This window comes from Sebastes fasciatus, chromosome 8, assembly GCF_043250625.1.
Source record: "Sebastes fasciatus isolate fSebFas1 chromosome 8, fSebFas1.pri, whole genome shotgun sequence".
Classification (NCBI taxonomy): domain Eukaryota; kingdom Metazoa; phylum Chordata; class Actinopteri; order Perciformes; family Sebastidae; genus Sebastes; species Sebastes fasciatus.
The window spans coordinates 16,737,780-16,764,800 of NC_133802.1; the positions used below are offsets into that span (position 1 = coordinate 16,737,780).

The 27,021-nt window shown below is 40.9% G+C and overlaps 1 protein-coding gene across 3 annotated transcripts in view; it reads right to left on the bottom strand.

Annotated features, from left to right (window-relative positions):
* Window positions 1-1,154: 1,154 nt before the first annotated feature.
* The window catches only part of nup210 (nucleoporin 210), a 32,397-nt gene continuing 6,530 nt past the window's right edge, over window positions 1,155-27,021 (bottom strand). The window contains exons 4-41 of one of the 3 annotated variants that reach the window (XR_012594936.1): window positions 26,760-26,856; window positions 26,311-26,461; window positions 25,709-25,841; window positions 25,315-25,473; window positions 24,979-25,047; window positions 24,764-24,870; window positions 23,540-23,680; window positions 23,281-23,418; window positions 22,929-23,084; window positions 20,923-21,121; window positions 19,824-19,969; window positions 18,663-18,881; window positions 18,237-18,410; window positions 17,368-17,560; window positions 16,956-17,062; window positions 15,419-15,523; window positions 14,794-14,895; window positions 14,539-14,667; window positions 14,185-14,312; window positions 13,969-14,104; window positions 13,819-13,881; window positions 13,173-13,352; window positions 13,005-13,085; window positions 11,965-12,096; window positions 11,516-11,674; window positions 11,028-11,119; window positions 10,707-10,881; window positions 9,800-9,975; window positions 8,029-8,249; window positions 7,514-7,650; window positions 6,646-6,760; window positions 5,713-5,859; window positions 4,629-4,879; window positions 4,340-4,544; window positions 3,747-3,866; window positions 3,170-3,247; window positions 1,343-2,518; window positions 1,155-1,297 (exon numbers count right to left, since the gene is read on the bottom strand). Coding sequence is in view for 2 of the 3 variants with exons in the window: in XM_074643869.1 (XP_074499970.1) it covers window positions 2,415-2,518; window positions 3,170-3,247; window positions 3,747-3,869; window positions 4,340-4,544; window positions 4,629-4,879; window positions 5,713-5,859; window positions 6,646-6,760; window positions 7,514-7,650; window positions 8,029-8,249; window positions 9,800-9,975; window positions 10,707-10,881; window positions 11,028-11,119; window positions 11,516-11,674; window positions 11,965-12,096; window positions 13,005-13,085; window positions 13,173-13,352; window positions 13,819-13,881; window positions 13,969-14,104; window positions 14,185-14,312; window positions 14,539-14,667; window positions 14,794-14,895; window positions 15,419-15,523; window positions 16,956-17,062; window positions 17,368-17,560; window positions 18,237-18,410; window positions 18,663-18,881; window positions 19,824-19,969; window positions 20,923-21,121; window positions 22,929-23,084; window positions 23,281-23,418; window positions 23,540-23,680; window positions 24,764-24,870; window positions 24,979-25,047; window positions 25,315-25,473; window positions 25,709-25,841; window positions 26,311-26,461; window positions 26,760-26,856 (5,228 nt within the window). In the remaining variant the exon portion in view is untranslated. Of the gene's footprint in view, window positions 1,298-1,331; window positions 2,519-3,169; window positions 3,248-3,746; window positions 3,870-4,339; window positions 4,545-4,628; window positions 4,880-5,712; window positions 5,860-6,645; window positions 6,761-7,513; window positions 7,651-8,028; window positions 8,250-9,799; window positions 9,976-10,706; window positions 10,882-11,027; window positions 11,120-11,515; window positions 11,675-11,964; window positions 12,097-13,004; window positions 13,086-13,172; window positions 13,353-13,818; window positions 13,882-13,968; window positions 14,105-14,184; window positions 14,313-14,538; window positions 14,668-14,793; window positions 14,896-15,418; window positions 15,524-16,955; window positions 17,063-17,367; window positions 17,561-18,236; window positions 18,411-18,662; window positions 18,882-19,823; window positions 19,970-20,922; window positions 21,122-22,928; window positions 23,085-23,280; window positions 23,419-23,539; window positions 23,681-24,763; window positions 24,871-24,978; window positions 25,048-25,314; window positions 25,474-25,708; window positions 25,842-26,310; window positions 26,462-26,759; window positions 26,857-27,021 lie in introns of those variants that run through there. The other 2 variants (XM_074643870.1, XM_074643869.1) reach the window with 2 other exon arrangements.

A 27,021-nucleotide genomic window follows, 5' to 3' on the forward strand; every position in this document is an offset into this window, starting at 1 on the left:
ATTATACAAAACAAGCACCTTGGGACCTGAGAGGAGGGCATTTTAAAGACTAAGTAATTCATTGATTATTTTGATATAAAATAATCTGCACATTAATGGAAAATAATCTTTAGTTGCAACCCTAAATAACACACACTTGAATTACTAAAACAAATTACAAATACACACAAAATCCACATAAACCAGGTTGCACCCAAGAAGTGCACCACAACTGATGTCCTGCTGCTTGACAGATAATTCGGTTGTGCTCATTCTCACCCGTTCACCTCCTCGAGGTTGTGCAGCATTTGCTGACATGCAGGTGGCTGCTGAGGGCATACAAATGAGCTGGGTGACCGGGACCCACCACAGCAGGCCAGAGCAGCGTCACAGACAGATGGGAGATATTTGATCAGATGTCGCAGACCTTTACACACCCTCAGGGAGTCGCAGAGACAGACACTCTGCTAATCCCCTCAGTTTGTGTGTGTACCACATCAGACTGTGCTGTGTGTGTACAGGCTTTGGGATAAATGGGAATTCATCCACTGTTAATACACAAAAATCACCAGTTTCTATAAAGAGGAACTTTCTGTTTAAATATTCTACTTCCCTTGCATTGCTAGTATAATTTCTTGCGCTGCAATCAATTTCATTGTGCTAAAATAATCCTGTTAAGATGCATTCTGTGTTTTTTCCCCACATATACAAAATAAACCAGGGAAAGAAATAGTGAATAACAATGAAACAATTAAACGGTGAAAACTTCTAACCAAAAAGAAATGAAACACTGAATAGGATAAGACGGATTAGATGTCAACGAAATGCAACAAGGAGGAAAACAAAGTGTATAAAAGACCAGATAAATGAAACGGCACTGATGCAGAAAATTAATTCATAGGGATGTTGGTGTAGGAAATTGCAGGTTGAGTGGCTGTGAGACAGAATCAGTGTTGCAAGTGGAGGAAAAGCTGCAGTATTTAGTTCAGACTGGATCTACATCTGTATTTCTAGTTATTCAGAAAAGAAAAGATGCTTTCTGTGTGGCTACTCGTCTGTCAAATTCACTGTTATGGTGAGATTCTGGCTAGAGGCAAAAACGTTGTTTTTTCATGCACTGGTCAATTTTGCTTCCATAACATGTCTTCATTAGACTAGAGGAAAGAAAACAAACATCCAAAATACACATATAGGTGTTTATTTTTACAACACTGTCTATTTGCATCTGTAGATTTCACCAAAAGTTAACATTAGATAATGCCTCATTTGCATATTTAAACATAACATTTCAGAAAACTTGTAATACAAAAAAAATTGTCTTTATGTAAGTAACTACAAGAGAGATGCTGAATGTGAAAAGTACAAACTTTAATTAGCAAAAGGCAAGAGCATATTCACACAAGCAAACAAACTTATATCTGTATTATGTGCTGAAAGCTGTTCAGATATGATTGTGAGGCAGGACTAACACAAACACAGCACTGCAGCCATTTGATCATCGCACATACTCCTCTTACAGTAAAACTGAATTTCCCTAGCTAACATAAATATACGATTCCTTGTCGAATACAAAAATATCACACTCTTGTGTCTCTGCAGCTGGACAGTGCTACAATAATCTCCTCCCAGAAACGTGGTCGGGTAAAAAACAAATGGGAACAGACACATTACAGATTTCAGAAATGACGTTGGGTCACATTTGATTGCTTCTGCGCTGAAGCAACACCGGGATAAAAACTGAATGAAGGTTCACATTCCTCAACTGTTTCACATTAATGAATTACACAGGAGCTGCTCGACACAAATGCCCAGAAGAGAAATAAACCAACTTTTTTCCCAGTTAGCATTATGCACATTTGAGGGTTCGTCACCTCTGAGGAGGGTTTCAGTGGACGGTTTAAGTGGAAAGCGTTTTTAGCTACAACAAAACTCATAAAAATAAACATTTTCAAGTGAATGTTTGCTTTCCGTCATACATGGATGAGGTTCCTCCTGAGATACTGAAATTCACATGTCAAATATATTAAGTAGCACACAAGTAATGGGTGAACAAACACAAAAAGCGATCTTATTTAAAGCACAAACTAGTGGTTTGGTTGTTTTCAAAAGATGTCAGTTAATAACAGAGCGGTTTTGTATAAAAGCTATTTCCATGGCAAACCACAAAAAAAGACACACATATATATATATATAAGTCCACACACAAAAACATACACACAAAGAAAAATAGCCCTGTTATGTTCCAGCTCTTAACTGATCTGCTATTCTGAAAAATTAAGTTTCTTTTAAGCATCGATACCAACGTGTGAATACAACGGAGATTTTGCATTCTCATCCCACAGCACTCGTACTGAGGGACCGAGGCACATTCAATATGCATTAATGGCCTGTGGTGTTCTACTTTTGAAGAATAGAGACCCTGACAGAGAGCTTTATCAGGACTTGTAGTCTGGAGAATAGAGACGCGACCTGGGGCTGCTGTTTGGATCCGTCCTCGGTAGCGTGCGGTTAAAGGAATTCATTACTGGAGAGTCAAAACCTGAAAAAGAGCCAAATATAGCACCGAGTAAATAAAGCATCTACAGCAGAAAAGACCAGTCACTTTGTGGAGAGAAAATATTATGAAGAAGAAATAAATGGAGCAAATCAGTTGTTCAAATATGGCAGAATTTACAAGGAAATACCACTTGGTTTAAAAAAAAAAAAATCACAAATGTAAAGCCTAATTTGTATTAGTAGCATGTATAAATCTCTCCCAAACATACAGTAGCAGTCAGAGCACAGGCTATAAATTGTGATATCAAACATCGCCTGTGGCAGAGTCATTCACAATAAATTAAATTCAGGCAGGAGTTGAGATATAATGCTTTTTTTTGGCTTGATTTTACATCCAAATGAGCTTTAATTTACGATGGGTGAGGTGGTATTTCATCAAAAAATCTATTCTGACAGAAAACTGTCCTGGATTTTCTGATTAATTCTCATTGGAGCTTTACAGCCTGGTTGCGTCACAGATTTAGGGGTTGAAAAAACTTCTCTTTTCTGCCTTAAGAACAAAGAGAGATGGTACTCAAGTGTTAAAAAAAAAAATTGAACTGACATTTTGTGGTATATCCCTTTGAATATATGCTTCAGTCTTTATTTGCTTAACAGCCGTAGCGGGGGAAGTGTCACAGTGACGGTGTCCTACCTGAGATGGGTGGCGGTGTCCTCTGGATGAAAGCGGGGTGATAAGCTTGTTCCCTTGGGCTGAACACAGTGTGGAGGACTGCAGGGGATAAAAACACATTTAAAAACAAATCAGCACAGTGTCTGAAGAGCTCAGTATCAAACAAAAAAAACTCTAAGGAATCACACAGTTTCTTCGCAACTTTCAGGTGCTTCAAATTGTGACCGCGACTGATGAACACAGACGGGACTTGTAACAGTCCCTTTGTTATGAAAGACGAGCTGAGCAAGCTGTGTCTGGCTTTGTTGGAGGCGTTCATTCTCAAATATATATAAAAGAAATCACAGCATTTGTTTCAGCTGCCATTATTACAATGAGGGAAAACAAAACAAAAAAACATCCTTGTACACTCAAGTCACACAAACCCTAATTCCATTAAACAAAAAATGACAAGATGAAACTGAAAACTATTCATGTGAAACAGACAAAAAAAAAAAAAATTCAGGTTTTTTTAAACACTGTATTCGTATCACTGTTACCTCCAACTACCTCAGTTTTACAAGAATATAGCGTTTCCTACGGTAATGCGGTGACCCACCGATGATGATGATGGCTGTACCGGCCAGCAGAGCGAACAGGGTGAAGAACATCATCTGGTAGCAGTTTATGAAGCTGTGCAGGGAGTGGCCCCCCTCCATGTTAACAACTGGAGCAGCAGCTGCTGAGAGAGAGAGAGAGAGAGAGAGTGGGTGAGATAACAGGCTGTCAAACACCTCTTCAAAGTGATGAGAACATACGATACAATAACATATATTAGCTAATGTGGCACTGAGGGATAATGATGCTCGTAACGGTGGTAGTGAAATTTGAAAATCTGAATGAAATCTGCCTCGTCCGTGTGCTTATGTCCTAGACATGACAGAAATATTATTGAACAATATACAGTTTTACTTGTTGGTAAGTAAACTAAACGCAGGAAAATAGCTAAATTCTGTAGCTATGACAATAAACAGGTTCCCTTTTATATATTTAGATTTATTTTAAGATTAAACTACGTGGATCGCATTAATTAATTATGCGTTTTTTGAAAAAGATGACAGCCCTACTACCTTGCCTGTGACCTTACACATAATAAGTACGCTTAAAGCAACATGATTTTGTCGCTTGAGGTGCAGTGAGAGGATATCTCACCTAGCTTGACAGCGTTGGGATCGGCCACGTGAATCAGAGTGACTGGGATGACGATACTCTGGCTGCAGGAGGTGCTGCTTATGGAAATGGAAGCTGAAACAGCCGCTTGAGGGTCCACGGCGCTGACGGTGTACTTTGACAAACTGGGGAGGCCATTGTGTACTTCACTCTCTCGGACGGCAATGTTGGGAGAAGAAGACACCACCTGCAGTAAAGGTAGAAAAACGTTAAGTACATACTGTATATACTTAAAAGGAAGTTTATTCTAACGAGGGTCTTACTAACTGACCTCCATGTTGGACAGGGCAGCGGCGGGGCCGTAGACGGTGAGTTCAGCTGTCGGGTGCAGGTTTGTGAGGAGCAGCTCAGTCTGATCGGAGTACAGGCCTGGCTCCATGGGCAGCCTGGCGCTCACTTGTTCCCCAGAGAAGGCGCTGCCCTCCAGGCCGGCCCTCACCAGCAGGTTGGTCATGGACATGCTGAGCACACGGGTCTGTTGGTCGGTGATCGGCTGCAAGGTTATGGAACATGTGTAGGAGCCTGGGGCGAGAATTCACAGAGGTAAAAGAGATGGTTCAAGGTTAATTATTGGTGTGTGCATTTGGGACAAGAAAAGACTATGTTACCCCTAGTGTGGTCTCAAAAGGTGCAAGAAACATAAAAGCAATATATATTCCCACTCAGTTCTAATGTCTGAATTTGTCAGGGAGGGTCATTCCACAATGCTCGCATTAGGACCTCAGTGGGATGCAGCTGAGTGGTTTCAGCCTTGTACACACACAGTGGATCTCCTCAGAGGTAAGCCAACAACTGGAAGTCCCAAACCCCCAAACACAATTAGACCGGTGCTTTCAAGCAACAGGGAGTCTCCTCCGTTCAATACATCACCTGGACACATTTTACAGTTCCATGGGCAATGCAGATATTGATTATCCTTGTAAAGAGTGTTTTCCTACTAGTCGTGCAGAGCGTACGTATAAGCTGTGTGCCTAGGTTAGATTTTTACCTTTTAAAAAAGGTAGAAAATGATTGTGAATGTAAAAAGAAACCCATTCAGTAATAGATGCTAAGAGGTAGTTTTCAATCAATACATTTATAAGTACAATCCGTGATCTAAATGTAAAAAAGAAGCAGAGCCCCAAAACCAAAAATGTATAATAAAGGATTAGATCCTGCTACGACACACAAATTCATCAACGAACATTAGTCATCTAATTCAAGTTTACATCAGTGCTGCAGGAGTAAATGAGGCCTAATGCACTTTATCTGAATATAATGATCAAATGCTCACAGTCGTTACACAATTATAAAAGACTCTTCTGCGTCTTTGGCCATCAACGCGATTCCCTGGTCTGAATTCAGATGAGCCTTACCGATGCTGGAGTCAAAGCTGGTGTGCGTTTTGAAGACATCATTAGCGGGGAAGTCGATAGCATCGCTGGTGAAGCTCAGATGGCAGCTGACAGAGGTTTCTGGGTGCAGCTGAGAAATAGCTTCAGTCTGGGCAGAGGAACAGGTTCCTGCACGGCAAAGGACACATAAGATACAAGATGCATAAGATACAAAACCTGTGTGCTTCATTACACACTTTGTAAGTAAATCATAACAATCATATAAATATTGACAGTCTTTAATTTTTCGGCAGGGCAGTTACAAATGAGAACAGAGACTGTTTGAGAGTTGGATGAAAAGATTGATATCACTTTCATGTCTGTCTGTCCAACATGAAGCTACCCAGCCGGTTAGCTTAGCTTAGCACAATGACTGGAAACAGGTGGAAACAGCTAGCCTGGCACCTCTAACAACACCTCTAAAGCTCACTAATTAACACGTCGTATCTTGTGTAATTCGTACAAAAGTGTCAAAACAACGATTTGCTGTTTTATGGGGGGTTATGTGACAGACTATTTATTGTCTCTGAGTAGTTGCCAGGCAACAAGTGGACACTCCAAAATTACAGGTCGCCATTGACAAAATAGTCCAGCACATAACCTTATGTCATCATAATCATCCTTAAAACAGCAAATTGTTGATTTTTCCTTTTGGTTTTTGTACAGATTAAACAATCTAGACATGACATGGTAAATACTGAGCTTTAGATGTGCTGGTTGGCAGATTTTACCACCGTTGGATAAAGCCAGGTTAGCTGGTTCCCCGTTTTCCGGTCTGTGCAAAGCTAAGTTAACAGGCTGCTGGCTGTAGCTTCAGATTTACCATACAGCTATAAGAGTGGTATCGATCTTTTCACATAACTCTCGGCAAGAATGCAAATTAAGTGTATTTCTCAAAATGCTGAACTACAGTACCAATGAGGTTGGTTCCTCTTCCTCTGGTAGTGAGTAGGACCTTCGTTTCCTTGCCGATCCTGACGGGTGTCGCCTGCGCCATAACAGCCGTCGTTGTAGTTGCTTCGACTACCACCTACAGTGCAGAACCATACAGAGAAAGAAAATAAATCCGAAGAAGATTCAGTTATATGCTTGGAATAACCACATTATAATTTACACCCACAACTAATTGTTTACATCAATCACACCAGACAGCGAAACAAAACTGGTTAAAACACAGCTGAGTGTTTAACAAACTGCTACCTCTATCAACATCTCCTCTAACCCTGATAAAAAAACCCACATTCAGTTCATTTCGTTAAAACGCTCGCGAGCATCTTTGTGTTTAAGATGAAACACCACGCACCAGATCTCATCAGTTCTGGTTCTGCTAATAAGAAATATTCATATAGAATAGCAGGTTGCATTCAGCTCACGAGCAGGGAGGAGCATGACAGGATGGAGTATGGTGACAATTAATCATTCCCACGCTCCATCATGTATGAGCGTCTCAACAGTGGTAATGTCATGCACACACATTAGGCAGAAACAAGGTGTTACTGAAAGGTGATGATGGATTCACTATACATCTGTTGCACTTTTATTCTCCTTGTGATATATATTGCTGATAGACTGATGTGGTGTGATGCACTGGTGGAGAAGATGAGAAATCTCTAGAGAATAGAGATGTCGAAGAGTAGAAATAAAGAAACCAGAGAGGTGTGCCGTTTGCATAATTAGAACCGGTTTCTCGTAGCTCATTCATCACAGTCGTGACTAAAAGGGAATCAGTCGGTCAGTGAAGCATTGCAGCCAAGATAGTAGCTACTGCCTACAGATAACATACCTCTCTGTATGTTTTCAAAACACCAGGTATCTCGTAGTACACAGTAACTGTCCCGGAGTCTCTGGCTACTGCTGCACCACTTTTAGGGTCCACCTGAAGAACACCATTAGCCGAGGAGCTCCAAGTGCCATGAGCGCCTGCAGGGAAGAGAAGATAATGTCCGGCTTTTAAAGAATACGTACACTTTGTTAAAACAAAACAGCTTATAATATGCAAGCTAAAAATATAAGGATCTCCTCAGCCAAAGGAAGTACTAAGATCCAAATGGACTTAAGATGAATAAGTACTTTATCCTTAAAGGAAATTCAATAAAATGCAGCACCAGATATATTCCAATTCCACTTAACCACAGAGAGAGTAAAATTGAACTGCATAAAGATTGTGGAAGAACACAAAAGCACACGATGCATCACTAGGCTGTCATCTTTGGAGTGCCAAATCTAAACTATTAGCTTTCAAAATGTTTCCCTTGGACACTGTACATCTGCTGCTTAAAGAACATGTAGCTCTCTCACCATCTGGGCTGCTTAACTGGGCAGCGAAGCAGACCACATCCCCCACCACCAGTCTGTGGGCCTCATTCGGGTGGATGGAGTGTTCGACAGGTAGAGGAACGTAGTCCGCCACGCCCACGTTCTCGCTGTCCCACACCGCGAGAAGAGTGAGGCCGACGTTGATGGTCCTCACTGTCAGAGTGTGGTTACCGGGCCCGATCCCCACCTGCACCAGGTCGTCTCTGCAGGACAGAACAGAGGTCCACGTTGAATTATAGATTATTTATAACTAATCAAGCTATCCTTTAATACAAGTCATTAACAGAAGTCAAATATGGGCCGACAGGAAGTTATTGTAGTTATTAGTAATTCTCTTTCTGTACCTCACTGCGACACCCTATAACCCGTTACTGATCCCCATATGACCCTTCATTCATCCCCTTGTGCTCGATCCCTTGAATCCTTTCATCTACAACCCTACAGAAATTCATCCTCCTTATCTGTCACTCCATTAAACTAATTTGCAAACATAAATGGCATTGTGTTTGTTACTAGAGAACTTGGTAAACTGGGTAAAATTGGGCCAATACTATTAGACATGCTTAAAAAAAACAAGCTACTGAGAAAAGTTTTGAAAAACAATACATCCCATTCCTTAGTTTAGTGTTTTGTTTTTTTCTACGTCCTATTATATTTATCTTTTTTCCCCCCTGACAGAAAGTCTTTGCTTTTTGCCTCCATCTCCAAAGACTCTGTTCTGAACAAACAGGACCAAACTGCTCCCACCGCAGATACCAGTAAAATCCAATTTGCTCCTTGGAGACTCAGTGGGATCTAATCACAGACTAGCCCTTTTAGTCCCGATACTACCGGCCCTTTACCACTCTGATTTTTATACTTTTCCCTTAAAATTGTCTGTCAGCACCTGGAGAACCAGGTAATAGAATCAATTTATTGTGCAGACAGATGAGGGAGTCCCTCATCAGGAGGGCAGCAACGCTCCTCCCTGCCCAACACTCCTCCCATTAATTTAGCACTCACTCAGGTGGAAACAACTCCATCTGAAATGAGGTCAAAGGAACAGCCCAGTAAATTAATGTTGTAAACTCCTGGAGCAGCCTGCCATGACCTCAACTCACTCCGGTTGTACCCGACAGATATGAATGTACACAGTCTGAACCAACGGTATGGTCTATCACGGCACTGGCTAAGTATAGAAAATATTGTTATGGATATAGCTTGTGCGGCTCAATATCATAAAAACACACCATGTCAAATACGTAAAAAAAAAAATCTATATTGTGGCAAGAATCCATGTTTTTATTTTTACATTGTAACAATGCCGTGAGCAATGATGGATCACAAATAAAATACATTTTCTGTTCAGCTGGTAGAGGGTGAGTAGTGTGTTTGGGCTGTCTCTCTCTCTCTCTCTCTCTCTCTCTCTCTCTCTCTCTCTCTCTCTCTCTCTCTCTCTCTCTCTCTCTCTCTCTCTCTCTCTCTCTCTCTCTCTCTCTCTCTCTCTCTCTCTCTCTCTCTCTCTCTCTCTCTCTCTCTCTCTCTCTCTCTCTCTCTCTCTCTCTCTCTCTCTCTCTCTCTCTCTCTCTCTCTCTCTCTCTCTCTCTCTCTCTCTCTCTCTCTCTCTCTCAACTTTGGGGCTCTAAACAAACTGCAAAACATATCCTCCCCCCTCCTCTGCTTGTCAAGAAGTCTTGTTTCACTCACTGAGTCACTCTGTTTATGTAAGTCAGCAACATAGTGAGAAGGGTTAATAGATTGCGGGTTAACAGACCTGTTTGTGGAAAACGTGAGGTGGGAGCTGGAGCTGTGTAGGGCCTCTCCAGTGCTGGCATGAAAGTGGACGGTGAAGGTGAGCACTATGCCCAGGGGGAATGCTTTCAGGCTCTCCCTGGTGTGCGTTTGGAGCACTGGACTGGTACTGAAGCGCACGTAGGACACAGGTACCACCTGAGGAACGAAGGGAAGAACCAGCGTCGCCGCACTCAGTAACTGCAAGGGCTATGTCAACTGTCATCTCAAGGGTCAGTACTGCTGTTACCGATCACAGAGTGGCCATACAACTTAGTCCACTGAGAATTAGCCTGGAGCAGATGTAACAATAATACAGAAGGACAGATGACAATATTTTTACAAAGATGCACGCCTGATGTATTCTTGCTAGGGCCGAACATATGAAACAAATGTTGTCCATAAACCCTCACAGGTACTGCATTTAGCATAAAAATATGCTCAAATCAAAACCTGGCAAACTGCAGCCCAACAGGTAACAACAGCTGTCAGTGTGTCAGTGTGCTGACTTGACTATGACTTGCCTCAAACTACATGTGATTACCATAAAGTGGGTGTGTCTGTAAAGGGGAGACTCGTGGGTACCCATAGAACCTATTTTCATTCACATATCTTGAGGTCAGAGGTCAAGGGACCCCTTTGAAATTGGCCATGCTAGTTTTTCCTTGTCAAAATGTAATGCAAGTTTGGAGCGTTATTTAACCTCCTTCACCACAAACTAGTACGACATGGTTGGCACCAATGGACTGCTTAGGTATTCTAGTTTCATATGATGTGACTATCTATATAATAACTAGAGCTGACAGGTCATTGAAATGGATCTCACTGTTAATACCCAGAAGACACAGAAAAATCTGAAGCGCCTTTCATGCAGTGGCTCTCAAACTGACCTTCAAAGCGAGGATGAGAGTTTGATTGACACCAAAGGTCTCCAGCGAGGTGATCAGCAGAGAGGAGATGCCGGTAAGAGAGCCAGAGAAGAGGAAGCCCTTATCATCCACTTGAGCGATAACAACCTGGTCAGGGCAGTCCAGCATCCGGTAAGAGAGTGCACCTACACCATCCCTATTAGACATAGAGAAGCACATCCACATCAAGTTTATCCGAGTTCTGTCATTTTGTAATAAGAGTTGTTGGAGAAATCCACACATTTGTCTATACTCGTGCTTTTAGAACAGATGCAGACTACTGTGCAGGCACTTGTAACTCACCTGCTAGTTTGGAGTTTGAGGGCTGAGTTCGGAGCCATCAGTAACTCCCCAGCCTCTACTTCGGGATTAAGCATGTGTAGATTGTCATAGACCTTGATCAAAGCAAAACGTTTAAACCCCAATTATTACAGGGCTTTAATCATTCTTTGATGTTTAGGGACAAGAGACATGTCATAGTTTAATGCAGTCTGAAGCTGGATGCATTCAGCTCCAACTAATCTGCAGTCTTATCACTTCACAGAGTTAACAGCTTCAGATATTCCAAAGCTCAGCAACTTCAGTGCTCTGCTGCCTTTGAATGACAGCTCTCTCTATTATGAAGAAGCAGCAGGGGGACACGGTCACGATAAGCAAAGTAGTCCATAAAAAGGGTCTTTATAAAATATTTGCATATACAGTATATGTAATAGTGGTGCTCAGGACACACAGTGTTTACAGCAGTTTTTCAGGTGTATCCCTAGAAGAGAGTTATAGCCACAGTGCTGTACCTGGATCTGGATCTCATCCTTGAGCTCCAGTAGATTCCCCGCTAACTGCCCAGCCTCGGGGTCAGTAACTCTGAGCACCACATTCAGCCCTGTCCGCCCTCTCGTTCTTCCCGTCACCCTCATGCCAAAGTTGTGCTCTGACTGGAGCTCCACGTTCGCCTGAAGGAGACAGGCACCATTATGAGAATGGCAAAAATAGCAGCAGCAAATCAAATAAAGAAGGCAACAGTGACGAGGAAGCAGGGACAAGGCAGAGGCTGACAAGGAAGCAGAGACAAGGCAGATGCAGTTTTTTTTTTTTTTTTTAAATCATAATGTAATGCAGGGACAGCACATCTTAAATCAATCTGATAAAAAGGATCGAAGAGACAAACAGGAGCCAAAAATAGGAATGGCTCCGTTGCAGAAACTGTATGTGGTATCAAATGCAACAATCAAGTGCAGGGTACCTCAATGTTTCTTGGCTGGACATCCAGAATGTCTCTCTTGGTGGTGGACCAGGTGAAGGTGAGGCCAGGTACGGCGTTGCCAAAGGAGAAGGGTGTTTGACTATTGGTCAGACCCATCACATATACAGGCATCTAGATAAGGAAAGGAGATGAATGAGGAGATGAATGAAGGCGATCAGTGAGTACAATATTGCCCAGAGAGAGGACTGAATTATTGTTTCCCAGTTAATTGCAGAGGGTCATTCAGTGGTAAGCCCCAAACTCTCACTGTATGTTAACAGTAAACTAGGGTTGGACATAGTTTTTCAAAATAAAAGCCCTAGGAGGTAACTATCTTAACATGCAACTCAGTATGAGGCTGTTTTTTCCAAAATAAAAGCATGGATATATTATAAGAGCAGATAGCTCAGTACAGGTCTCACTAATGATATTAACAATACCTTGATACCTGTTGTGATGATGGCATTTGCTCAACCATTGTATTTTTTTCTCTCTCTCTCACTGACACACAAATTTAAACAATTTGTTCATGTCCGCATAGAGAAGAACGACACAAGGACACAAATACTAAAGGTGCCGTAGAATACATTTACAAAATCATGGACCAGTGACATGGATCTTATCAATAGCAAACATAGTAGGCCTACTCAGTTGTCAGGGATAGAAGTAGCAGCGTCTCCGCCATACAGTGTATGGCGCCTGACAATGATAGCAGAGACAGCACAGCACTTTGCAAGCCGTATGGCCCCCTTTTTCGGCATCCCAAGTTGTTGAAGCCCTCTAACGACCAACCTGTGAGTGTGTCTTAGGCTGCCAAATATGAAAACAAGTCGTCTGCACCTATTACCCAGCTCTGAGATTGTATTTGGGAGTGGTTGTTATTTAATTACCTTGATCATAAAGGCTTCCTCTAAGCTAGAGTCAAAGGTGCAAGCTACCTCTGGTAGGAAACCAGATAGAAAGGTTGAGTTTGGTAGGAAGGCATTTGGATGGGCACCAAGCACACTGTCAAAATGTTCTACTTTTATACATAAACATACCTGTGTTTTTGTCTTCATTCTTGTAATAGGTGCTCTGATTCGAATGGCTGTCAATTGCACAACCTCAACTTCTACTTGATCCTGTGGACACAAGAGAGAGAATAAGTTTTTCATTATAAAATCTAAGTGAGCGATACACTAGTCCTCATTACTATATATTATATTTACCTGAGACACAACGACTAGCTTCCCAGTCTCGGCATCAACAGCTTGGACCAGTCCTGTCACAGTGACATTACCAATGGTAGCACCCTTGACATGGCCCATGCCATTAACAGACGCTATTTCCTTATTGGAAATAGAGAAAAGGATATTGGACTGAGGCTGAGGGCCACCCTCCGATGTGATCTAGAAATGACAGCAGGAATGAAAAAGGAGGGAGAGTTTTAAAGAGAGAAAAAATGAGCATCACTCTTACACGAGTGATCTTGACAACACTGACAGTTTAGTCAATAGCTTTCATCAACGCAAGGTCTGATAATAATTTACTGAAAAACATTATCTGTTGTATACTAAAGTACTCAAGATTAGAAAAATGGACAGCCACCACAAATAGTAATACACACGCCCTGCACATTGAGTTTAATGTTCAGCAATTAGGATGCCTCTTGGATAGATGATAGATGAAGTTGAGGCAAATGAAAGGCGAGTTGGATGTTTAAACCAAGAGCGATTAGGCTAACATTATCTCCCAGAAGAGTCCTGGCAGAGGGCTCTTTTGGAAGATAAACTGAGGACCAGATGAACTCTTCTGGCAAGACGAACTGAGGCCAGCTGTTTCCAGACGAAACCTAAGCATCAATATTGTACATACCTGCATCATTGCTCCAATTAACAGAGTCATTTTCCTTGGGATGAGTTTGAACGGTGGAAATACCTAGAGGTGAGAAAAAAACGTTACATGTGCAACACATATGCAAATAAGTCAAGATTTTACATTTTAGAAATTCACCCAAAATTATACCTCAATTGGCTGAGGCGCAGATGCAATTTTTCTCCCGGTTTTATCCACAACAACAGCCGACAGAGTGGTCTGACCAATAGAAGCACCTTTCACCATGAAAACAGCTGTATCATTTTCTGTGGACGCTGCTAATGGTCTGCAAAAGAAAAAAACATTTAGGATGTTACATGAAGCCTTGCAAGTTCCTGCAGTATATCCAGGTTTCACATTACTTACTTTAGAGAGATGATTGCAGAAGCTGACTTGAGTTTAAGATTCATGAAATGGAAATAGCTGGCTGGGAAGGGCTTCTTATTATCATCCAAGACTCTGACATAAGCTCTCACAGATTTGCCAATCTCCACCTGTGATACAGATGAATGACATCAACCATTGGGGAAATGATCATTTTGGTTCACAGGCAGGGCAAACCGAATGATGCGTTCAAGACGGGCTGACTTTCATGCAAACTGGGAAGAGCTAGAAGAACACGACCATATTTAGTGCGTAGACGTCATTGAGCCATTTCAGGAATGTGTTCTACTGACGATCGGGATCATCTAGTATAACATTGTGGGGCTGGAAACTCACCTTGTCAACCACTCTCACATAAACCTCCAGGATGTCAGAAACATGGACCGTGGCCGTGGCAGGTGCTGGAAATGCCAGACAAAGGTCGTGAACCATCACCTTCACCTCCCCTGGGTAGACGGGAGAGACCTGGGCACACAAACAATTATCTGAATTCAATGGAGCGTTTTTGAGTAGTGGTGTATGAATGGATTTCCTGGAAATCAACAGTATGTTGTGAACTAATCCTATCACAGTCCAGATGTTCCTTCTTACCTGAGCTGTTCCTTGGGCCTCCTGGAACTCCACGTCCGCTATCCCTTTAACACTGGTATTGACAAAGAAGTGCCCTGAACCTTCTCGCAGTTCCAAGATCGCCTGCAAAACAAAATACAATGATTGCCTGAAAATGATTATATGACTAAAATTATTTCATATTCAGAAAACCGTCCCAGTGCACTGTAATTTTTTTGTGACAACCAGCTGGCCTTGCACGAGACGATCAAAGACGACCTCTGACCAAACTCGCTCTTTAAAATCCTCTTACACAGGTCACTAGCTGTTATTTAACCCCCACACCTGCCAAACACGGCTCCTATATCACACAGGATTAGGAGGGGGAGGCCCACTGAGGGACGAGGGATATAAGATTGTGCTTAGAGCAATGATTATTAACTGGTAACTCTCATTACCAGTGTGATTTAATTAATTTCCATGTGTTGTTCTGCTTGTTTAAAGGGTAACTAATATCCCTTATGATGAAATATCAAATGCAATTTTACTTTTAGTAAAACAAGCCATGAAAGGCCTGTGTGTCTGTCAGTGTTTACCCTTGCAGGGGTAAAGAGATAACCCAGTAATATGTATGTGAGGCCACAGCACTGATGCATCTGTCCCTTACCCGCACATCTGGATGGTTGTATATGGTAACTGTATCAGGAGAAACCTTCACATCTTCAACCAACAGCAGCTCCAGAGTGGCTGAGACAGGGGTCAAGGGTTCGTACTGTCCAAAAGAAGAGTTGAAAAAGAATTAGTGTTATGGTTACAAATGTAATTATTATACCAGCATATAATACAGTATGCTGGGAATGCCTGATTATGAAGGCAAAACTGGGTGTATAAATGAAAAAAGGAAGTAAGCTGAAGCTGAAGCAGATCAAAATAAGCTTACTTATCACATGTAGGTGACAGTTTATTGGGAAACAGCAACAGCATGAAAAGAGTATAACCTGCACACTGACTGTGCACCGGCGCCCTCGGCTTACTTTACGGTCTTTCAGAGGCTGTACCAGGCTCAGTTTTAGAGCTAGAGTGAAGGTACTGGTTTCATATGAAACTAGAAAACCATGTCATGTACCCACAAGTCTCCCCTTTACAGACATGCCCACTTTATGCTGTATGACTGTACAGCTGAGACTCTTGTGTATCCAGTGAGCCTATTTGTATTCATGTGTGATGATGTTAGTCCCCATAGTAGCCATTTCATTATAGTGAGACTATTCTTTGAAACTTGATCTCTCTGTATAAAATGACCTGTTGTGACCTCTAGGATAATCACAGCCTAGAGACTAGAAACTAGAGACCTAGGGCATTCAGAGGATGGATGGCTTTGCTAGTTAGATTGACAATAAGGGGGTTTCTGAGCAGCTTCCAGAACAGAAGTGCTCGCCAAATGCCGAAAAACGCAATTCTTGCAGAAATCTCCAAATGTCAAAAGTTTTTGATACCAAGTCCCAGCATGGCTTTTTCCTATGGTGTTCCTCAAGGACTCGGTGTCTTAATGTGGTATTTTGAAGGGATTATTGATCATTTTTATCATTTCTCGAGTGGTAAAAAAATGCTTAAATTTAGCACCAAATCTGTGTAACAAATGGCATCAACCCAAAAATTGCTGCAACAACTTATGAGACTTAATAGAGCATGAGAATTACCATCATATACTTCTGTCATAATGTTCTTAGCCCCTATACACTTTCAAAATGTATTTTAATTAATCAATTATTATTCTTTTTTATTTCTGGTTAATGACTTGAACAACTTGACACAGTGCTGAGCTGCATCTCAAATTAATTCAGATTATTAAGGTTTCATTCATTACTTCAGGTTCCCAGCTTTCAGATGATGTACACCACTTCTATGTGACATATACTTTTAACCTGCCATCTCCCCTAAAGACCCCCTGTACCTCCCTAAACAAGACAAAAATGGGTCTATGAAAAAGAGGAGGGGAGTGGAAAAGGTTGAATAAATGTTGTTTGGAGTCAGACCTTAATTCGGTCAAAAAACCTCCCCTGACATTGATCTGACAGAGCAAAATGTTCACAGATCAACAGAACAACATTACACAGATATTTTTGAATAACTTTCAGCTGCTTCTGCTTTTTAGAGGAAGTGAAAAAAACCTTTAGACATATCTTAGAGGTTGAGTCACTTACTGGACTAGGAACTTTGGCTGCTGCAAGATGTAAAGCCTGGTAACCCAGAGCTGTCACTGTGATGACAGCGATGCCTGTTTGATGATGGACAAGAACCGTCTGTCGTCCTGCAACAGATAACAAAAAAAAAAAAACAGTAATTAAACAAACAATCCAAACTATTTGTCATCACTAATCTATAGAAACAGACAGCAAAAACACAACAAAAACTGTATTCCCGGTAATAGGTGAATGGATAATTCCCCGCCTGCCTCCACCGTCTTAGAATTAAATCCGGCCAGAGCTTTCTCTCCTGCCTTTTCCTCATTACTTTCCAAATGTCTAAACAAAAGAGTAAAGTTAAGCCGACAACCCACTCTTTCTAAAAACACAAACCGAGTAGAAAGGTTTATGGCCAGTCACAATGGTTTACCGTGAAGTTTCATCTGTTTGTTGCCTTCCTCGAACAGCTGGAGCTCCATGGGCAGAGTGGGTTCAATACTGGCCAGCGACGCCATGCTTGATTCCCACAATATGCTCAGAGAGCTGAAGTTGTCAAACTTCCTTCCTTGTTGATCAAAAGCAGCCAAGTCCAAAATGGGATTACGGTAATTTGAAACAGGTACCTAGAAAAAGGTAGAGTTGATCAATTAATTTTCCAAGCATTATGTTTCCATTATGGAAGAACTTTAATAATCCTCATCATCGAGGTAAAGATACTTCCTAACATTTTTACAGGAGCTATAATGTGTTATTTTTTCAAGTCCTTTTGTAAGATAGCAGTCGCTTTCTTGGAATGGCACGTGTCACCAAAATTTCAGTGATTTCAGCATGAACAGCCGTGGACAAAGATAAGCAATAAGGCTGCATCTAATGATTATTTTCATTGTTGATTAATCTCATTTTCTCGATTAATCGATTAGTTGTTTGGTCTATAAAATGTCAGAAAATGGTGAAAAATTATGATCTGTTTCCCAAAGCCCAAGATGACGTCCTCAAATGTTTTGTTTTCAGTATTCAATATTCAGTTTACTGTCATAGAGGAGTAAAGAAACCAGAAAATATTCACATTTAAGAAGCTGCAATCAGAGAATTTTGACATTTTTTCTTAAATTACTCAAACCAATTATGAAAATAGTTGACGATTAATTGAATAGTTGACAACCTATCGATTAATCATTGCAGCTCTAGTACATGCAAGTAATCAATATAAAACAAATACCAGTATTTTAACGTAAATGTACGCAGCTAAACACAGCAAGGTGTAGCTTGTTGAGCCTTGTGAAGGTACCACCTACGTACCACTTGTTTGTTCTGCTGCAGCAGTGGGCAGGTCAGGTCCAGCTGGGGGCTGGTGTACACTGGGACCAGGGTGAGGCGAGACGGAGGGGCGCAGACGAACTTGACCACCGCCGGCTCCACAGCAGGATAAGGATTGGTCACACTGGCCTTGTTTCCCACCGTCACCTCCAGCACCTGAAGAATAACAAAGACAACTGAAACTCATATTTCTATAACTACTGGGAGCCATCACAGTAACACAACGTGGACACTCCCGTATACAAAGGGGCAATATGAATAACTATAGGTGGATTATAAAGCTAAGATTTGTATCTATTATATTTACTCTCAAGATACAAGAAAAAAATTCAGAAAATCTAACCATACAATTCTTTAGCTGGCGGCATGAATGGTAAATAGAAACAATGTGATTTCAGTAGATCCCACCTGCTCTCCCAGGGCCCTGCAGGTTGCTCTGACCCAGTGCTGGTTATAGTTGTGAGATGAAGGATTGGTCAGAGTGAGGCTCACGCTGGCCTCATCCTCAGCGCTCAAGTTGCAGAAGAACTTTGAGGGCTCTAACACCCAAGGCCGGGGCCCTCCCTCGAACAGCATGTCTTTAGATGATCCCAGAGTCACCACGGCCACAGACACCGGGTCAATCGCCTGCCAAACAACATTATTTAATCATGAAATGTTACGGCAGGACATTTTCAGAAAGAAATGCTTTTACAAATGTCCACAGATTTGAGGGACCAAGATGTAATAACAAAGGAAAGTAGGTGTGCAAAATGTCATAGAGGGACATTTTGAAAAACAAAGAGAAAGATATCTCAATAAAAATATGAAAGCAGGTATTTATGTATATCAGCTTAGCCATTCTAGTTTCAAGAGGAACTTTGCTGGGGAAATGTTACGCTGAAATTCACAGTATTTCACAGAAAATAAACTAAATTGGGTCAACCTTTAACTACCAGGGCAAAACATCATACAATGGCTGCAATATTTTGAAGAATACTACTCAATCAATGATAAAAAATAAAATACACAAGCTCAAAAGTAGTGCATCAAACAGCATGTTACTGTACTGATGAAAAATTGCTTCCTTGTAGGAGATTTGGTCACCTCATCATAATACATGTCATACTGTAAAATGAAGTACTCGACCACAACAGTGGAAGTCATTTTCATTCCTGTGCAGTACTAGAGCCCAGGTGTAGAAAACAAAGGAGTGTATAATGCATAATTAAAATGCACAGAGGAAACCCAGGAGGAGAAAAATTTTAACACTCGCTGATCATCGCATTTCTGCCTCGATTGTAACGAGAAACTGTGTGTATGGATGTGCATGAGTGAGTTTTGTTTCCTTCGAAGACAAAAGCTAATTGGTGCTTTGAGGTGAGTTGAGAGAATGAAAAGCAAATCACAACAAAGACTTCAGGTAAAGTTTAAGATAATTACACCCCGCAGATGCCTCATAGCATGCGAAGAGAAAATGTGTGAAGTTTTATAATAAATAAACATCTAAAAACTACCCACAAGGAAAAGGGCAAGAAAATAAATCACAGTTCATGATGAGCCGCGGAAGGACAAAAGCTTTGGACTCACTCTGAGAGGAAGATAGGCAGCGATGGTGATCTTGACACTGAGGTGAACGTTGCCGTGGGTGTAGCTCACAGTGAGTACGGTGTAGCCGGGGGCCAGGGCCTTGGCTCTCACCCCGCTGCAGTGCTCCTGGCCTGGAGCCAGCCTCCCTGGATCAGGACAATAAGGGTTGGAAGAAGCCAAAGAGTAAGTGAGAATGCATTATGACAATGCACAAATAACCACACTTGTTCATCCAGGTGTACTCATTTATCACTGGAGTACAGAGAGGTCTTATTATTTGTCTCTGCCCACTCTTCTGATTAATAATACAAGATTCCAAAATGAAAAACTGTAAATCTTTCCAACAGAGGAACTTTGAAAGAGATAAACGTTGCAATGTCAATCTGAAAGCCATAAAAATGTAAAAAAGATTCAGGAAGAGTTAGAGAGCATTATGCCCATACCATTTGTCAAGCACAGGCCAATTTATTTGGGTGGCTGACTAATATGGACATGTGTCAACAGAAAAATATATTTTTGTATTCATTATTTCTATGATTAAACTGCAGCTGAAGGTGTGAATTGATTAAAAAGTTCTCCTGCACTTGCAATGGAAATTGTGCAGATTGGAAAACAAGACAGATATAATTTAAGTTTTTATTAATGCAACAACCACAATGAATACAAAGGGTGTTCCTCCTACACGACACACAGGACTGAACACAGCTGTGCATCAGTAAGTAAACTACATATTTTCAGTAAAAGGAAGTGTGCAACAAGAATACCTTCCTCAGATAAGCCCACAACATATGCATATTCATTTCAGCAGTTTTAAATAAACTGTACCCACAATGCACTTTCATGCCTGCCTCTGGTTCAGTTGGCTGAGAGTCGTGATCAGTCATATCTCACATTGATTGACACTAAACAGAGTGATCAATGAATGAGCCTCCACTGGTTAGTGACCTTAACTGAATGCCATTCTACCATGGGTAGAGTGAATTCACTCACAATATGTGATGACAGTAGACCTGCTGCTACACTAGAAAATATTGTGTTCATTTTATTTATTGATTTATTTTTCATCACAATATGACCCAGTCAGATCTCACAGACTCACCGTCTAGTAGCTGGAAGACGCCGGGGTTTTCTTCCTCAACCTGCAGGTCAAAGTGGGAGCAGTCGCTCAACATGACCCGCTCCTTCTCCACCTCCCCCAGGAGGCCGAAGATCCTGAGGGGTAGATCCAGAACCAGGCCGACCCTGGACTCTACCAGGCAAGGAGCGAAGTCCATGGCCACGGGCTCAACAACATACACCTGATGGAAAACGGGATCGAAGAGGTATAAAAGAGTTAGCTTGAGGGCTGGGAATGATAGTAAAATGGGGGAGATTCAAGCTATAAGACTGCAGTGTACTTTTATGGCCGCACAATTAAGTTAGATAATTACATGTCACAATTTTATGTTTCCGTGATTAATAATAATGCACTTCAGAAATAATTTATTATCAGTTGTGTTTTCAATTCGCTTGAAGGATTTCCTCAAGTATATACTTCCATTAGATGTGACAAATTACAGCCTTTAATAAAAATTAATGATGGAAGAAGTAGAGCATCTTTCAAAAAAAAAAAATTGCAGCAAAAAGTACAATGAAGTTGTTCAAGCTTTCCCAAATTTGAACATTGAAATTGTTCCAAAACTTGAATACACATCTTTAGCTCTGACATATATGTAAAACCCAATGATGCCAAACATCTAAGTACATCCATCCATCCATCATCTGCATCTAGAGTGAAGGCTTACTCTGAAGTAATTAAAGGGATAGTTTGGGTGATTTGAAGTTTGTTTTGTATGAGGTACTTATCCATACTCAGTGTATCACCTACAATAGATGACGGTCAGCACAACCCCAGATTGGAGAAGCAGAAAGGGGTACCAGCACAGGAGCAAAGCAATGTACTGCTGTGGACGGGGCCAGCAGCAAAACATATTAAGCCACCTAAAAGAAAGGCCCACCTAAAATAAATCAATATCAGTTTAAGTGTATGCTATATTTAGAATATTTTCACAGCTTTATCTTGCTGTCGGACACTGAATTGCAAGTGAAACTTATCTGTACTCTCTTCAAAGCCAGCCGACTCCATTGACAGACACAGTATAGATACGTTTCACTTTCAGTTCAGTTCCCTGTTGGAATATATTCTAAATATACCGTACACACGGATATTGATTTTCTTTTAGGTGAGTCTTTCTTTTAGGTGTCTAAAATACGTTTTGCTGCCGGCCCCGTCCACAGCAGTACATTGCTTTGCTCCTGTGCTGGTACTCCTGTCTGTTTCCCCCACCCAAACTATCCCTTTAAGGAGTAGCTACTTTAGGAACAAAAATGATGAGGAGCAACAATCAAAGTTAAAACATGTTAAAGAATATATTGCGTAGGTGGTGTGGTTTGATCAGATTTGATTGACAGTGGCCTGGCAACATGAGTCTCATAAAAATGTCACCACATTTTTAATCAGATATTGCTGGTTGCTGCAATGGGAGTGTGCAACACCATCATCTTTTCCAACTGAGAGTCGCCTGCATTAAACCAGCGAGAAGAGCACATATAAAACAGCACAGACAAATATCTCATGTGAAAAATAGCCAAAACTGTCTCGGCAGAAAAGTGTGAAGCTGATACAGAGAAAAGGTTTTCATGGCTTTGAAATGAAGAAACGAGGTCCACAACACCTGATAAAGGCTTAAGTTGCCACAATATGTAAGTCAATTAAATATAGTTTTAACAAAAATGAATAAACTAAAGTCTTAATCCCCTTAAATCCCTTGAAGATATTTTTGTAGTAATCACTTTGAGAGTATGAATGTGTACGCTTCAAGAGTAATCTTAATTATTAATTAGTGGATTGTGTAAACGAGGAGTGAAAATATCTTTACTCAAAGTGGAAAATGCTGTATGTTAAGGTTCTCAAGTTTCATTATGTGTCATTATGAACTATAAAACTGATAAGACCAATAATCAAAGCAATCAGGATTATCATTTGAGCCATAACTACATCATGCCATATTAATATTTAACAGGTGTGTTTGTTTCACAATGTGACAGTTCTGCAGGTCAACTTACGTTCATCTGGCCAAAGTGTAGTTGGTTGCGTAGATCATGAGCGTAAACTACACTGACGCCAATGTCACTGACTGTTGTCATGACTCCTTTCACGGTCACTGTGGCCACAGCTGTGTTGGAGGAAGACCAGCTGAAATTTCCACTCCCTCCTGTCGCCTGTCACAAGCACCAGGAAGAAGGAGTCATAACATGCACCAGAATGACACCGCTCAGTGGTAAAATGACAAGGTAAGGTATGAATAAGAGCTAAAAAACACATACAAAAGTTGTCATAAGGTGTCATAATGCTCGATACTTCTGCCCAAAGACAGATTCACGCACAAAGTTTTTCATTCGGAAAAGGAATAGTTACCTTTATTGTGTACTGATAGGCTCCGACCTTGGGCTGCCATGGAAATGTGAGAATACTGGGATGGAGGACTATAGGGTTATAGATTTCTACATCCTGCTCATTGTGGACTGGGTTGGCGAGTGCATGGACATTTCCAGTCTGAAACAGAACACAGGTCACAGGAAATGATTAAGCTCGCTCTACTGAAGTGGAAGAAAGGGGCAGAAGGTAAATGCAACAATGATGCTCCAGCTGAAACGCAGACTGAAAATAAACTCACTTCATCCACAACAGCTTTTAGGGTAGCATTAATGAGAGTCAGGCCTTCTTTGAGCGCTTTGACACCATGATATGATCCATTCACAGATGACTGCAGGAGTTCCAAGTACTCGGCGGGGAAACCAGTGTCAATACGGACGTTCTGCAAAATCAAAAATTAAACACACCACATATTTAAACCACTGCCTTTGTATGAGTCTAGATAGAAGCTGGTTTCAAAATTTTACAGACTACAGGGATATTTTTTAATGGGTGTCAAGATTTTGATATATTCATACTTCAATGGTGACAGTTTTCTTATCGCTGGTGTGAAATATTGGCTAATAAAACTCATAGGCTAGCGAAGGAAGGCTCAAAGTGCACTAAATCTTTCTTCTCTAATGTCTCTCAGATGTGTTTCAGGCTGCAGATGATCAAAGATGACCAAATCCTTTTTTTAGTTTTCCATAGTACAGGAACTAGGAAAATATGCAGGCCCTTTATCTAAGCAATGCCACTAATAAAAACAAGCAAGAAAAATTGTTTAGCTTATTTCAGAGGTTTTCAAAGTGGGAAGCGGGCCTCCCCAGGGGGGCTCCAAACAGTTTCAGGGGAGGCTCAGTGAATGGAAGTGAAAAAAATATTACATTACTTATCAAAGAAGATCACAGAGAATAGCCTAAATGTGTGTGATTTGGTTAAAGAGATAGTTCAGAGATACAGTCATTTATCTACTGTTTTTGAGACAAACTAATAAATGCCTTAGGAAAGGCATTTATTATGTATTTGCTGTAGTCTAAAGTTATGTCAAACAGCAATATTAAGCTATCTTGGCTCAAGCATCGAGTGTCTATGAGATCTAATAACATAATCATTATCCCATAGGCATCCAGGAATTGAGCAAAATTAAGCAAATAAACTAAAGGGGCATTGAGGGGGCGCCTTTTCCCAAGCTTTGTCTGAGGGGACACCCACAGTCTCAAACTTTGAAAACCCCTGGCATATACTGTATAACATACAACAAGGGTTCTGTTCGGTTATCTGCAATTTACTAATGATGAAACGTGAAATATTGGATTTTATCGACAGCATAACACAATGCTGGTCACAGGGCGAGTCCAGAATTTATTTGAGAAGAATTCTTGCCTGGCTTTCACAATTACCGTCATAATCTCTAGCGATAGATATAGCAATCATACAGATTACATTTAAAAAATGAACAGGGATTTTCCTGAAGCATACTTACATCCGAGAGGTAAATTTTGTTGCCGGATTTATCAAAGACTTCAACGAGGATTTCATATACTCTGCCTGTTTCCAGAACCCAGCAGTTTCCTGGACGGATTTTAAAACCTGAACAAATCACAGAGAAAACAGAGGTAAGCTACATCATTTTTTAAAAACTGAGACTATGAAATACTTTAACTATTATGTTTTCAATAGTAGGAACAAGTAACAGACCTAGGTATCCTGGTTCAACCACATACAGAGTGCTGTTGGGTAGGCGAGACACTCCCTGCATTCGAATGCCTAAGTAGATGCTATTAAGGAACGCTGACTTTAGGCACACTCATTGACAATGACAGTTCTAAATTACTTGCTTGATTTTTGCCAAATGCACAATACTACTCCTCGTAGTACCATTCCACTGCTCATAGATAAAAACACCTCCATTGCTGCAGCTAACACAGATCCCCACACTATATATCATCAGCTGAAGATGTCAAGGCAAAGACATGACATTATACAATTATAATGAAAGCTACAGAGTACAAGTACAACTTGTCAGAAGGATACTCTTATGATCCAGCACCACGTTGATGTGTCCAAGCTGAATTGCTGTAACTGTGGAGGTGCTTTGGTCCAGACTGGACACTGCAACATCTGGGTTTCCATTAGTGCCGATCGCACTGTTCTGAAGGTGCAGTTCATACTGATCACAAGGCATAAGGAGCTCTGGACAAACACAACACAAACACAAATTAGCTTAAGAGCTGGCATCTCTGTACTAGACCGATCTGATACTGAAAAAAAGGCACAGCTGCTCCACTCATCTGGTCACAGTGAGCTGCATTAATAACTGTGTCATGTTATGAGCTGTGAGTTTGCTAAAAAACAGCTTCAGAAACACTACAGTAGCTATAGTAAAAGTAAAATAATGGATTTAAATCTTTACTGAGCAGAGTCAGACCTGTCATCGTGCCCTGTCTTATCTTCATGACTTTGTATCGGATGGAAGTTCCCGCCAACAAGTAGACGTCATGCGCCGGACTCAACAGGATGTTCTCTAAAATCAGCAGCCTCACCTCGGCGGCACCCACATCCTGTGGCACAGAAACCATAGTTACAGAACAACACGGCTTCCCGCCTTAACAAACCAGAACAAACTGGCTACATTGTTCATATATATTGGTTATTTATATCTCTGAAAATAACTGTTCTTCCTTATTTGTTGGACAATGTATTGTATGATTATCTATTTAGGTAAAAGGTTAGCTTGATGACAAGAAATGCTGGCTACAAAATCTTAGGAAAGACAGAAATGTAACTTAACTGTCAATACTACTGTGACATCATATATATAAAGCAGGAAGGACTCATTACAAGCATGCAATCTTTTGATATTTTTACATGTCTCCATCTCAGGAGATAAGCTATCACACAGACAGAGGGCACAACCTAACTAGAGCTGATTCTACTCATCTGAGACTGTAAAAATAAAGTGGATTATTTCAACTTTGTGCTGGCATCAACAGCCAAGACATGTATCTTTTGCACCAGTTAACAGCTTACCTTATACAATGGCTCTTGTATTTTAGCCTTCAATTTAGCATGTCCTGTTTTCTGTCCTGATACCAAAATAATATCGCCCTGTTTCCCAACACGCTCCATTTCAGATATGTATCCAGGGGGAGTATAGGTGGACTCTGAGAATTTAAGTACCCTTGAGGAAAGAAAAGAGACATATTAGAAAATACATTTGAGACTCCTTGCATCTGACCTCAAGAATTAGTTCATTTCAGAGGAAGAGGAACAACGAAGTAACAAAGTAACATCACAATACTTTGGCAAAACAACAGGATCCCTGTATCAAAAGTTTTATGGTTAGGTTAGTATATCAATGTAGGTTGATAACTTTGTCAACTTTTGGTTTGCGATCAGATTTTTTTAAAAAACAAAAATAAAAAACAAACTGAATGCTCAGTGGAGTTTGAATGCTGCATTAACACAGGGGATCCTACCGTAACGCATTGTAAGAGTCAGAGAATCCATTCACATCTACATCTTTCACTAAGGTCCAGTCAAACACCAGACCAGCCAGGGTGCTGAAGGTGTTTCCTGCAACATAAAAAATGTTCAACACTCAGACCTTCTATTTCTTTAAGTCACAAACTTCAAATCTAAACACATGGGGTACGAGATATTTGGGGAGGAGCAGATGATTTTCAACTTGTGTTATATGAGGTCACTATACTTGAATATATAATGGATGCTGAGCACAAT